This window comes from Amblyomma americanum, chromosome 4 (assembly GCF_052857255.1).
Source record: "Amblyomma americanum isolate KBUSLIRL-KWMA chromosome 4, ASM5285725v1, whole genome shotgun sequence".
Taxonomy (NCBI): domain Eukaryota; kingdom Metazoa; phylum Arthropoda; class Arachnida; order Ixodida; family Ixodidae; genus Amblyomma; species Amblyomma americanum.
This window is the reverse complement of record NC_135500.1, coordinates 179,364,402-179,376,945: the sequence shown is the minus strand read 5'-3', so window position 1 is coordinate 179,376,945 and position 12,544 is coordinate 179,364,402. Positions and strand designations below refer to the sequence as shown.

Below are 12,544 nucleotides of genomic sequence, written 5' to 3'. Positions count from 1 at the left end.
AGCGTGCAGCAAATTGCTAGACAGTCAGGCGCCGGTTTCCCTTTACCTCTGGAAGTCACCGCGCGAGGCAAACTTGAAGCGGGTGGCCAGCGCGGTCGCTGGTTGGACCTCTCGGACGGCCGTCAAGTGCTGGCTTTGTACTAGGCCGTTTGAGTGACAACCGTTTCTCGGGGCTTTATAAGTCCCAACACTGCCGCCTGGAGAGCACCTCCGATACACCGAGGCCGATCTATAGAGGGATCGACCCACTGGGAGCCGAGTGCCGCTCACGAGTGAAGTGAGATGTATGATGCGTGGGAGCCTCGCCAGACGTCGCCGTGCGAGAACAGTCGCGTTTGCTGTTAGCTCTAGGCCCCCGAGCCGATCTTGTCCTGTATAATGACCTGTACATAGTGTATAAAATCCCTTTTGTTATTCTCACCGACGCCTGACTCGGAGTCTTCGCTACCGACTTGAGAGCTGGCAATCCTCTGTCACAAAACGGGTGGCGAGTGCAAGGGGACCACCTCAGAGACACAACAGTGGTGGCAGCGGTGGAATCCCCAATCACAACAAGGCCTACTAATGTACGAACCGAATTATAGACAGTTTTTCTGAAGACCAAACTTTTTCAATGTATTTACGCCTCGCTAATATGTAAACTTGCTGTTCGAACAATGTACAGGAGGAAATAAACAGTGCCCATTAGGACCCATGTATTTTCGTCTCGTTAAAGTGGAAGGTAGTATGAACCAAATCTCTAATGCCCCAGTTAGATGTTTCAGTTTGTGCACTTTGAGCACAGAACACCAAAGGAAGCAGTGAAAAAGTGTAAAGGGCTGAGTGACGGCCCCCCTTTTTTATGGTTTCATGCTTCAGAGTGCAAAGTTCTCAATGGACGCACCTCAAAATTTTCCATATTGGATGAACGACTGTGATGAAAATTCCCACTGCAGCATGTGTCACGTAGAAAGCCACATTTAGCAGCTGTCCGCCGAGTGAGTGCTGATAAGCAGTAGCGCTTCGTGGGATGTGGACAGTCATGCTTCTAGTTAGGTCATTTTAACATGAGAAGTCATCGAGCATCTCATAGAACATTAGGCGCGTCAAGCTGCACCACATTATTTCAAGCAAAATGGCGACCAAGACATTGGGCTTGTAGCTTCGCGATTCGTAATCATAGCAACTCGCTTAATGGACAGTATTGCTCGCGAACCAAAAAAACTGTCTACATTAACGCGGCACTAGTGTAATTTTTTTTATATGCTCATTGTTTACCGCTGCCGATGAGGGAGGCGCGGCCAGATTGTTCTAGAAAACTGTTATAACGTGGTGCTTTTTTTTTTTCGATGTTGCAAGGTGTTTTACACGCGTTATATGCAAAGTTCTCAGTCAACTCTGGATAGAATGCCGCCGACAGAGAAGGTCATTCTGATCGCAACGATTTCTGAGTGCATTTGTTGCGATCAGCAATACCTTATAGTGTTATATTCTTCTTTCGCGCAAGCTCGCGCAAAGAAGCACTTTTCTTTTCAGTGCATCTGTGTGCAGATTGCCGTAGGGCTGTCAGCGCTGCGTGACAATACAAATTTCTTTGGTTTCCTATGTCAATTTTGTTCTCCAAATTCCTCAGCACTGCTTCGTGCCAACAACTATATTCTGGCGGACCCAAGTCTGCAGCCGACTCTCTCCTCTCTCGCATCCTCCATCGAATTTTACTTTCGCAAAAGTGGTGTGTCTCATTACTTATAACATAAGACAAGGTTGTACTAACCTGTAGTTTTTGTATGCGTTGACGTTGAATGGTTAAAGTAATTTCAAGAAGTCTTGAAACAGCACTGTAATTTAGAAACAGGCCAGCTGCAAAGTGGCACCTAGCCGCTTAGTAATACAAGGCAACCTGTGCGGGTTACACTTCTATCCACGTACCTTGGCCTCTAAGCGCATAAGTTAAGCGCCTCACAGCGGTTGCGACAAAGAACGCCAAACAAGAAGAAAAACTGTTCTTCATTTTAAGGCACGCGCTCCTCTTGTTTACCACCAATCATTCTAGTCGACATTCAACGAATCTAGGAAAGGAGGAGGAACGGCGACGAGAGAAATATGAAGTGCTTCAGTGTGTAGCTGCAGTTAAAACAACCAGGAACACGCCGAAATTGCGATGGCCAACATGACAACAGCTAGGGCGCGAATTGAGGACTTTACCTAATGTAGCATCAATCAATCAAAAAAGTTTTATTCAAACGGCTAGTAAAAAATACATGCGAATCATCTGGGCTCTTAGCCTTCTCGGCTGGACTTGGGAACATCCAGGAAATGGAGAAAATAATTATAGCGAAACAGCTCAGTATTATACACAGAATTTATGTACAGCAGTTATGCGCCTGCTATATACTAAGAAAAGCGAAATACTCAAGAAATTAAACAACAGCTATAACTATAATACTTGGGAATATAGTATTTTAAAACGTGTTGTTACCCTTGGATTTGCCAATGCTTGAATTCAATGCATGCATGCAGAGTGGAAGTTTGAAGTGGCCGGTCTAGAAATTCACCTCTGCATGTTTACTCCCTCAAGTGGCAGTTCACGCACATATCGCCAGAAACGTATGTCACGCTAAAATAACATTTTACTTTATGGTCTAGAACCTAGAAGCCGGCATATCAAGCACGAAATCGAACCTAAACGTGAAATTTACCAAAGTGCGCGAAAAGTACTTCCCCAAAATAAAAAAAAACTCAAAATCGTGATGATGAGCGCATTCTTTCGTCTCAGAGTGAGAAGCAAGAAACAGAATTCAGTTCTCCGCTTCGAACACTTCCCTAAAAAGCACTTCGTTTCATTGGAATCAGCGCAAAGAAATTGTTTAGATTACGCTTTTTCTAAGGATATCTAGAAGTTGAAATATGTTCGAGATGTGGAAGATCTTGAATATCGGAGTAAGGAATGCGTATTGTTTAACTGCCTGCGCTGAAGACTTCATCAGTTTCCCATTTTGGAAACTTGCTCGGTGAACAAAGAACTTAAATTACGCGAATACCAGAAGGACTCGGTAAGGCTGTGCTTTTTTTTCAATTTCCCTGTTTCAACCCCTTCATCTTGCCTGGACGAAACAGTAACGATGATATCCAAATCAAATAACGACCTGTCTTGAGATGAACGATGTATCTCGTTAAGAGGTGTGCTGAGTTTGTTCTTTGGAAGTTCCCCACTTTTTCTCGGAACCACAGCGAGAACGTAAGCTCCATCGACGTATATGATGAAAAATGTTATCTTATCAGCTCATATCCAGTATGTATAGGTTAACCGATATTCATCTTCAGAGTTCTCTTTTGTGTTTTTTTTTTGCGCACAATGCCGACTTTGCGTGCGAGGTTTGTGAAGTGCACAATTGCTCCGCGGTCAGAGAGAAGAAATTGCACTGCTTTTATTGTAATTCCTGTTTTGTTTGTACTTTGCAGGAGTGTCCTGGTGAGACATGAGGAACAAGAATACCGAGCCTCCCGACTCATCAGGATGTCTGCTTCGAAGATCAAGCTAGGCACCAGTTCAGTCCAGTTATTCACCACTTACCGGAGCATCTAAAAGGAAGGAAAAACTTGCTTTGCTCTCTCGCATTCGTACTAAGCGAGAAGCAACCAAAAACTCTGATATTAGCATTCGTGTTTCATTTTCGTATACGGGGTGTATTACGAAACGATGGTGTACCATTTCGTTGGCCATCACTGCGTAACCTTCTGAGTGGTTCACGGCGTTGCCTCTTCTATTAGCTGCGCCGCTTCTGTGCGCTTTTGGAAGCCCAGTGGCCAACTAAAGTACCAGCATGATAAAGAGGTTCATCAGCAGCCTACCCTTGCTGAATCTGCGACGTCCGCACTACAACAGAACGCTGCCGCCGCTCGCAGACCCGACGTCAGCGACCATTTTCCCCTCAGACAGCGTGCCTTTCACCGAGTTTGCCGAAGAATCCGTGAACGCGACAGCGCCGACGGACACGGCCACTGGGGCGGAGGGACTACCCGATGCTGCGGACTTGATCGTGAGAATCGGCCTCTACGCGGTCATATTTGTGTTCGCTGTCGTGGGAAACGTGTTGGTGCTGGTGACGCTGGTGCAGAACAAACGCATGCGAACCGTTACCAACGTCTTCCTCGTCAACCTGGCCGTCAGCGATCTCCTCCTGGGCGTTTTGTGCATGCCGTTCACGTTGATCGGAAGCCTGCTGAGGAACTTCGTGTTCGGCGAGCTCATGTGCAAGTTCATCCCTTACCTTCAAGGTAAGAAAGACTTAGCACCAGCGTCCACTGGCCTGAGCCATAAATGTAGAAAATGCAGGTAAAGACCAGCCTACATGCATGTACGACTTCTCGAGTTTCACATCGATTGCACAGTGACTGAAATTCCCTGGGCGGATGCGAGACTCGGAATAGTTTTTGGTACTCGCGCTTTTATTCGCATGACTTGATATAAACTACCAAGAGAACCGAAAGTTATTTTTGAAATCTCATTTCAAACGCGATGCGTTTTTAAAACACCGCCATACGTGCGCGTGAGAGTCACACCCGGCGGGAGCACGACCGATAGAAAGAGAAGTAGACGAAAGTCTCCAAAATATTTACCTCTCTTCGCAGTGTACACATGTAAGTCACCAGTTGGCGAGTGCTTAGAAGAGTGTTAAAAGTACACCCTGTCATTTCTAAGCTATCTTATCACCGAATCGCGCAAGGTTCGCGTAGAGTCCGGCATGCTGCCACGCTCGCTACATTTGCTCATTAACACAGTTGTTTAAATTAGACAGTGTAGGCATCTTTATATGAAAAGCAGTTCTCAAACGCTATGACAAGCGAACGAAAGCGAGCCGTTCACCGTATAGCAGACGACGGCGCAGACGTTAACATTATCCCGAGCTGCCGCCGGCGTCTGCAAGCGCCCCGTTCATTGCAAACAGGTGAAGATTCTGCAGTTTTTTTCAATATCATCCAAATATAGTGCGAAATTCTCTACATTAATTTATGTGTCAAGTGCGGAGAGTCTGGCCACTATTTGTTTTAGCCAAAAATTGAGTCCTGTGGACTAAGCACCGTGTGCGTACTGTATACCAAAAAATAATGCATAGGTATTACGCGCAAAGTTTTTTTTTATCCTTACGTGCCAGCAGTTTATTGGCAGAGCGTGGAACCGATGGAGTTGAGCGCAGCTCAGCTGGACGACTCTACTCAAGCTGAGACGGCAGGAAGGAAGGAAGGAAGGAAGGAAGGAAGGAAGGAAGGAAGGAAGGAAGGAAGGAAGGAAGGAAGGAAGGAAGGAAGGAAGGAAGGAAGGAAGGAAGGAAGGAAGGAAGGAAGGAAGGAAGGAAGGAAGGAAGGAAGGAAGGAAGGAAGGAAGGAAGGAAGGAAGGAAGGAAGGAAGGAAGGAAGGAAGGCCTCAGACGTTGCTGGCACATACCCACTACGGGGGAGTGGCCAAGACACAGGCGGTTAATGCCTCGAATGTCGTTTTTCTTCCCTCCAGCTTCTTCTTCTTCTTCTTCTTCTTCTCCTCAAGTAATATGGCACATTCCCTCCAGCTGCCCGCCTAACTTCATCTTCATCGTACAAAAAACGATAGTTTACAGAAACAACTGCATGAACTGTGATTGTCCCTAAGTCACTTAGAAGGATTGTTTCCAAAGCCGTTAATGTCGAAAAGCCTTTTTTGGGGCGCCTGTGGTAGCAGTGGCGGTTCAAAGGGTCTGAGCGACGTTGAAGGCTGCATGCCTGTGTGCCCACCGTTTCGTGAACAACAGTTGCTGTACTTACGGAATAACTTTGATGGTGTCATACGTCTCGGATTCGAAAAAAAAACATTTATGGACCCTACTTTCTTTGCTAACGCTGAAGCTTGTAGCCTCCTGAGAAAACCCGCATTGCGTTCTCTGGCCAGAACCCGATCCGTTTGAGATGTCGCAAGGAAGGATTCGACGATCGTCCTTGAGTAACGCCACGTGGCAGTGACGCAAAGGTGAAATCAGAGACCAGGACGCACCATTCTCATCTTTTCTTTCGTATCTTCATACAGCTGGACATGTCTATCTTTCCGTTGCTCTGTTTCCGTCCAGTGTTGACCCCAATCGGCCGAGCCTTCTCGGATTCCCAGCTGCTGCTTGGCGGGTTGCAGTCGCCTAACTTGCTCCTCACTCGTTTTTGCCTTCTGATGTGCACTAGATTGCAGTCGCTTTGTTCGAGTACCCTGAGGAGCATTTCTTCTTGACTGGCAAGTGTTTTCGTTCCATCCTTCTCTTCATGAAGATCGACACGTGCGTCTGCGGTTGCTCACAGACAAGCCTGAGATGACGAAATAGAGCCGACGAAAGCACTAAACGCAGCAACCATAACGTGCGTATTTCTTGACGAGCAAAGGAGCGCAGCAGAAGAGAAGATAAAAACCTTACTATTAACTTGGAGCGCCTATAGGATTCCTTCCGGAAACCCGCTGATCCGAATGCCTGCTGTTTTTTTATTTCTTTTTTTAAAATCTTGGCCGGTCCCTTGCAACCATTTCACACTCAAAGGAGGGCTGTAGCTCGCGGTAACGTTCAGCCACTCGGACAATCATTCTGACATTGATGACCAAGAAAGAGCTCAAAATTTTGACATGTGTTAGAAAACCTTCAAGGTGAAAAACTCTACTTCAAGCTCTGCGCGATACATATTTGAAATAAAAACATTAAGCCACGTGCTACATAGAGTCCCTTACCGCTGGTTGCAGGATGAAACTTTATCAGGGTGCAAATGGTCAACTTCTGCCGTGAAATAAAAAAAAGCAGGCAGAAAAAAGTGTCAAATTGTAGTGCAAGTTTTTCACTGATGTCAAAGAATTAGGGAGGAATAACAAGTTGACGTATGACCCACATTAGAGGCAGACAAAATGACAGAAACAAATAACGTTTCTACACTGAAGCCCATTCATCATTGAAGCCACTGAAAAAGTAATGACCAGTTAAATGGCACAAATTTTGATTGAAAAATTGGCTGCACTTGGCAACGGCACCCGTGCAACAAAGGGCGTGAGCCAGCGGCTGCGTGAAGGCAACGGCAGTTGCTTAGCACTTACGCTTCCTACGCTCTTGCTCCAGCATTTCATTTTTTTTTCAGTTTGTTTCATTCTGTTTTACAGAAACCGGAGCAAAGCTAAAAGGCAAGAAGCCTGACAAAATCCTCTCCGCCTATGCAGTTCAGCAGACAGGCATCAGAAACATGTAAAACCACAATTGCGAACAATTTCTTCCCTTTTTATGGGGCAAAAGGGATAAAACAAGCAACACTGAAAGGCCATAAATGCTAACAAAGCACAAGATAAAATAAATCAGATGAATTCAATGTGTACTTACAATATTACATTCTTAAGGAACTTTCTGGCAATTGGCTTGCTGAAATAAGGTTGTTTTTCAATGCGATTCAGCAGAGACGGTATTTCAAACTGTAAGTGTTACCTGCCATAGTTGGTCCTGTCTATAGGGATTTTTCTGCTATGTGTGTGCAGAAGCAATACTCTGCAGCGGAGAGTATTGCGGAGAGCATGGAACGAGACGGAAGTTCAGAAGTTGATGGTTCGCCCTCTACGCGTGTTTGCAAGCGTCGCTCACTCTCCTGCGAAGTCAAGTATGTCGTCCGGCGTTCCTCGGTCTGGATACGCCGCAGTTGGGCTGTTCGCTCAGCGACGACCACAGTTGGCTCTTGTAAACGGCGTGCATTGCGAGTGCGACGATCGTTCTCCGCCTCAATCATAGCAAAGTAGCACGGCAGCTGCGGCGCCAACCGGAATGTTTCAGTCTCGTACTTTGTTCCCCATATTGCCCGCATGGGAAATCATGATTGAGCTCTCTCTAACCGAGCACTTCACTTCCAAGCTTCAGCCGCTCGGGTGAAGACGCTCAGAACCGATGTGACCGGCTCATGTGGTCGATGGCCTTCGCTGCTCCTGCTGCGAATGGAGAGCGGCATCACTGCGTGTGCTTGAAAACCAGGTAAATTTCTCTCCACAACAGCGTTCCTTCATTTTCTCCCTCTGCTTGTCTTCTTTCTCTCCTTTTTTTTCCCCCTGCCTGCTTTCTTTATCTCTTTTCTCGCAATCTCTGTCAGCACCAGCGTCCCTTCATTTTCGCCGCCACTTCTTTCCTTCTTTCTCTTATCGCCGCTCTTCCGTCAGTTATCTTTTCTTTCCTGTCCGCTTCGATCGGTGCCCTCGAACGGGCTTCATTTACGCGACTGCTCCGGGGCTACTGCGTCAAAGGGCTTGCACCAAAAAATGAACAGCAATGCAGTGCGGTCAGGCCGCTGAAAGGTTTTCAACGCTAAAATACACAGGCTGCTCCTGCCTTTCAACGCGCACACGCCAATTTAAATGCCTACTAATGACAGCAGCTGCTTTGCAAACCTAACTGCGAGTCCTTGCAAATCATTCACACGCAATACACGTCACCCAATGTCCGCCTCATGCAGTACATGTATAATAGCTAATCCACCAAACGTAAACCTAGAATAAAAACGCTACAAAGATCGCGGGAACCCTTAGCGTGAGCTTAAGTTAACTCTGTTCATTGTTAATTTCAGTTGTGCGGCTGCTCTCCCTGCAGGAATCAACATCAAACGAAATGAATGGAACGACCACTTAAAGAGCCTCTTAAACTCCTTCTGAGCAGGGTACGTAAATTCTCTCAATAACGTCATTGGGCTGTCAATAATACGGTTCTACAGGCAAGACAGAATCCATAGTCACGCGCGAAAGTTACCGAGCCCTATCCGGGCACTTTTTCATGCTCGAGCCCTCCTCCGTTTCGCGCTTTCCGGACGCCGCCGCGCCCAGAAATTTCGGAAGAATTAAAAAAATTCTCTCTGGATGCTATTCGTGGAGCGATGTCGTTTAGCGTTCTAGGCATACTACAACTTTATTTACAGCCCATTTCAGATTGTGAAAGACTTCCGTACGTGCCATAGCGCATTTATGTCACACGTGTTCTAATAATGCGATTACATTAAAAGCCTGATTAGAAAAGACTCAAAACGGTTTTCCTGGCTTTACCATTGGTCATTGCTTCCTGAAAAGTGGTGCAGGTAACTCCCATAGCAAAGAAAACAAAGCATGACCATTCCTCCAAAGATTGTTCTGCAGGTGTACAAGTGACAACCACAAATTGCCGTGTTTTCTAAGTGCACTCTCCTCCGGTTAACTAACACTCAAACAATTTTCTCCGAATAAGTACAGCAATAACGCCAAAATTTATTATTCTGAGTAAACTGGCTCTTTTCGGGATCCAAGCTTATAGCCACAGACCACGTGGTCTTTCTGCACTAAGCGGGTTTTTTGCACGCACGACACGAAACAAAGGCAGAAAGATCATCGAGTGAGCCTGGGTCTGGGCTAGACAGCACAGTAAAATAACTGATAGGGTTTTGCCAGCGAAACAGTCTTGAGTCCCGACTCACGCTCACCTCGGTCAGAAAGCGTGGCGTCAAGGCGGACGTGGATTCAAAGTTTGCTTCGTGCGGTGGGGCCACTCTGCCGAAATTCTTTTGTGCTCTTCTTGCTTTCTAAGGCTCTATAAGTCTCTTTTACTTCTTGCTAGTTGAAACTGTCTGCTGCATCGGATCAGTAGACCGATTGTTTCTCAGATTGGTTTCACCTGTGGATGCCCCTCTTCAGAAGCCTCTCTCTACTATCTTTTGTTTTTTTCTTCGCGCTGTGCGTTTTTCTCTTTGTTATTTTTTCTCCTCGGGACTCTTTTCTTCATTTCAAGCGGTTTGAAAAGCTCCCTTTGAAGTCATTAGTTGTTCTGTAGTGCATTCTTTTTCCTATATAATTTCAAGCCCAACGTTTCGAAGCCGTCTCGGCTCCTTCATCAGGGGTGACTGGGGTAGTAGCTAGCGTCTTTAAGTATGGAGGAGGGGAGGAGGTCAAAAGAACAAAAGCTGTGATGCGGAAGGCGCAGGGGAGAGGGAGGATGAAGGGTTAAGGCTTTGAGTCACGCGGTCGCACTGTGGGCAGGCGGTCAATGGCGACTTTTTTTTCCTTCGAGTTGCAGAGCGAAGTCCCTCGGCATATACTGGAGGTAGGCTTCCTTTTGTGCGCTTGATGTTGTTCGGGGTAGTTTGGATGTGCCAGGATTCGAGAAGGAGCATTTTCTGGTAATTTGTTTCGGTTCCGAGGATGCTGGTTTCGTCGAAGTTGATTTTGTGGTCTGAGTCTTTGAAATGTTCGGCTAAAGGATTGCGCTCTCTTGCGAAGTTGCGGACGTCGTTTTTATGTTGCCGAAATTTTTCTTTGAGATTTTTGGTTTCGCCGATGCAGCTTGCGTCGCATTTGGCGCAAGGAATTTGTTAGACAATGCGCCTTGCGCTTAGTAGCTAAGTCTTAGTAGCTTTTCGTTCTAAAACAACTGGCTCACAAACGCATTTAAAGGACATTTTTGGCACCGTAGGCGTGGCCGCAGTACCTGAGTGGTTTCGTACTCTGCAGGCTGCTAAGAATTGCTTCGGTAGACAGTCACAGGTGCAGCTTGTAGAGAGCGAAATACGCAGTGCAAAAACTGCCGCTACTATTTATTACTGTTCTAGACTATCGCTTAATTCAAAACTTATCATCGTAAGAGCACTTTGGGACATAAAAGGGCAATATGCAGTCTCTTACGAAGTGTCTCATTATGCTATGTTCTCGTGAAACTCCGTTTTTTTCTGCTTTCCTTCCCATTTGTTTCATAAGTTCTAAAAGCCTCACATAATTCAACTAGACATTTATAGGTGTTGAATAAAGACAGAACTTTATGTCCTATGTGGATCTTAGTAAAGCTAACTTACTAATTAACCAACAACCAATCAACTAACTGCTAATTACCTGATTTTCCCATTACTCATTACTTATCAACTAATTACTGTTTAATCATGAGGAAACTTGTATGTTTACCTGGAGGAATGCGAAAGCATGTGTTTTCAGATAAAGCAAAGGTCTTTGAAGAAAGGACGCAGTAGCTTTCAGATCTCGAAATATCGGTGGACACCTCAACCACGTTTGATTCTAAGCTATAGAGTGACACTTTTGTGCAAACACCCCCGCTGGCGACTGATGAGTCTATAAAGGCTTTCGCCATAATAATCAAGCAGCAATTTAGAGGTTCATCACAGCAGCGCCTTGATTTGGGATTATTGCTTTGTTTGTTATGCATGAGTAACTCCAGCGTAAAACTCGCGAGTAAATTGTTTCGCGTTTAGAGATTTCACGAAAATTTTGGTTCCTTTAGAATCTTTAAGTGCGCAACACACAAAGAACCACATTTAAAATGTCCTGTCTCAAATCACTTGCCGGGAAATACTTTGCAATACTTAACTGCATCGCAGTTGTATTTCTATTCACGGAGTTCTGCCAGTGTGCTTAATACTGTGCGTCACTATAAAAGCCTGGGCGAAGTGGGTTCCTTCTGGCGAAGAAGTTTTCGCAGAGAAACAAACGAGAAGCGCGAGAACTCACACTGCTACGATTTGAGTTAATGAGCGTTAAAGTGCAGGAAATCGTTCGTGCGGGTGCTTCTCAAACGCTCAACGCACTTAAGCACTGCAAGCTAGCTATGCGGCACAATTTATCACTGTCCTCCCCATCAGCAGGATCATCTTTCAAGCCAACGCCAAAGACGAATTAAAACTTCGCAGTACCGCAGAAGTTCCAGAGCTACTACAGGAGGCAAATGTAGCAGAAGTTTGCAGTGTCACCGAATGTTGCAGAAGACTGAAGGAGAGGAATGCATTTCAAGAAGCAGCCACCTTATAGACTTTTCTATTTCTTCCACAGTCAATTACGGATTCGTTCCTACAATGGTGGAATGCGTTTTGAGACACCAGGCGTATTTGCCATCGTAAGCGGATTAACTGGCGCATGCTATAACAATAATCATAGTCGCCACTTTTTAGCGTTGTTTTTTTTTTGTATGCTCAAGCGGCGGATACTGGGTGTGATGAAAATTTAGCAAAATATGCGCCAGGAAAAAACTTATACTCACAGAAGCAAGGCATGCTTGCGAAGCAGATGCGACAGTAACAGCAAATGAGTTTGCAGCCCCAGTGCGTTGTGACCAGGCGTTTGCATAACTTGAAGGTAATGAGTGCAGGTGTCACTTAACTTTTTCGTGTGCGTTCATTATATTATTTTTCTGCACAGAAGGCCAAAAGTGTGTCTACCTGACATCTTTTCGCTACCTTGTTCGAGTTAAAAAGAAGATGGCTGGTTAGAAAGCCGCAGAATAGTGGGACAAAGTTGTGCTATATTGGTTAAGCTTCTAGCTACACAAGTAGAATGAATTCACTAAATATAGGTGCAGTTTGTGCTGCGATATTGTGTTCGTTTTCTTTCTTTTTCCGTACATGATCGCTCAACATAGCACTCTTATCGATACAGCATATCTCGATTGCAGAACAGATTTAGGTCTCTGGAAAGCTTTGAATGCTCCTAAAATGGCATGTTTTATGTAATATGCATGTTTGTCATGCTTCATGTACTTTTTATGTTAGAAAAATGCAATTAATTTGCACTGTCACATAG

General features: G+C 45.4%; 1 protein-coding gene across 1 annotated transcript in view; it reads left to right on the top strand.

Moving 5' to 3' along the window:
- The window catches only part of LOC144130472 (cholecystokinin receptor type A-like), a 234,640-nt gene that overhangs the window by 83,283 nt on the left and 138,813 nt on the right, over positions 1-12,544 (top strand). Inside the window, exon 2 of the mRNA XM_077664396.1 lies at positions 3,442-4,257. Within this exon, the coding sequence (XP_077520522.1) occupies positions 3,804-4,257 (454 nt within the window). The 5' untranslated portion in view covers positions 3,442-3,803. The remainder of the gene's footprint in view (positions 1-3,441; positions 4,258-12,544) is intronic.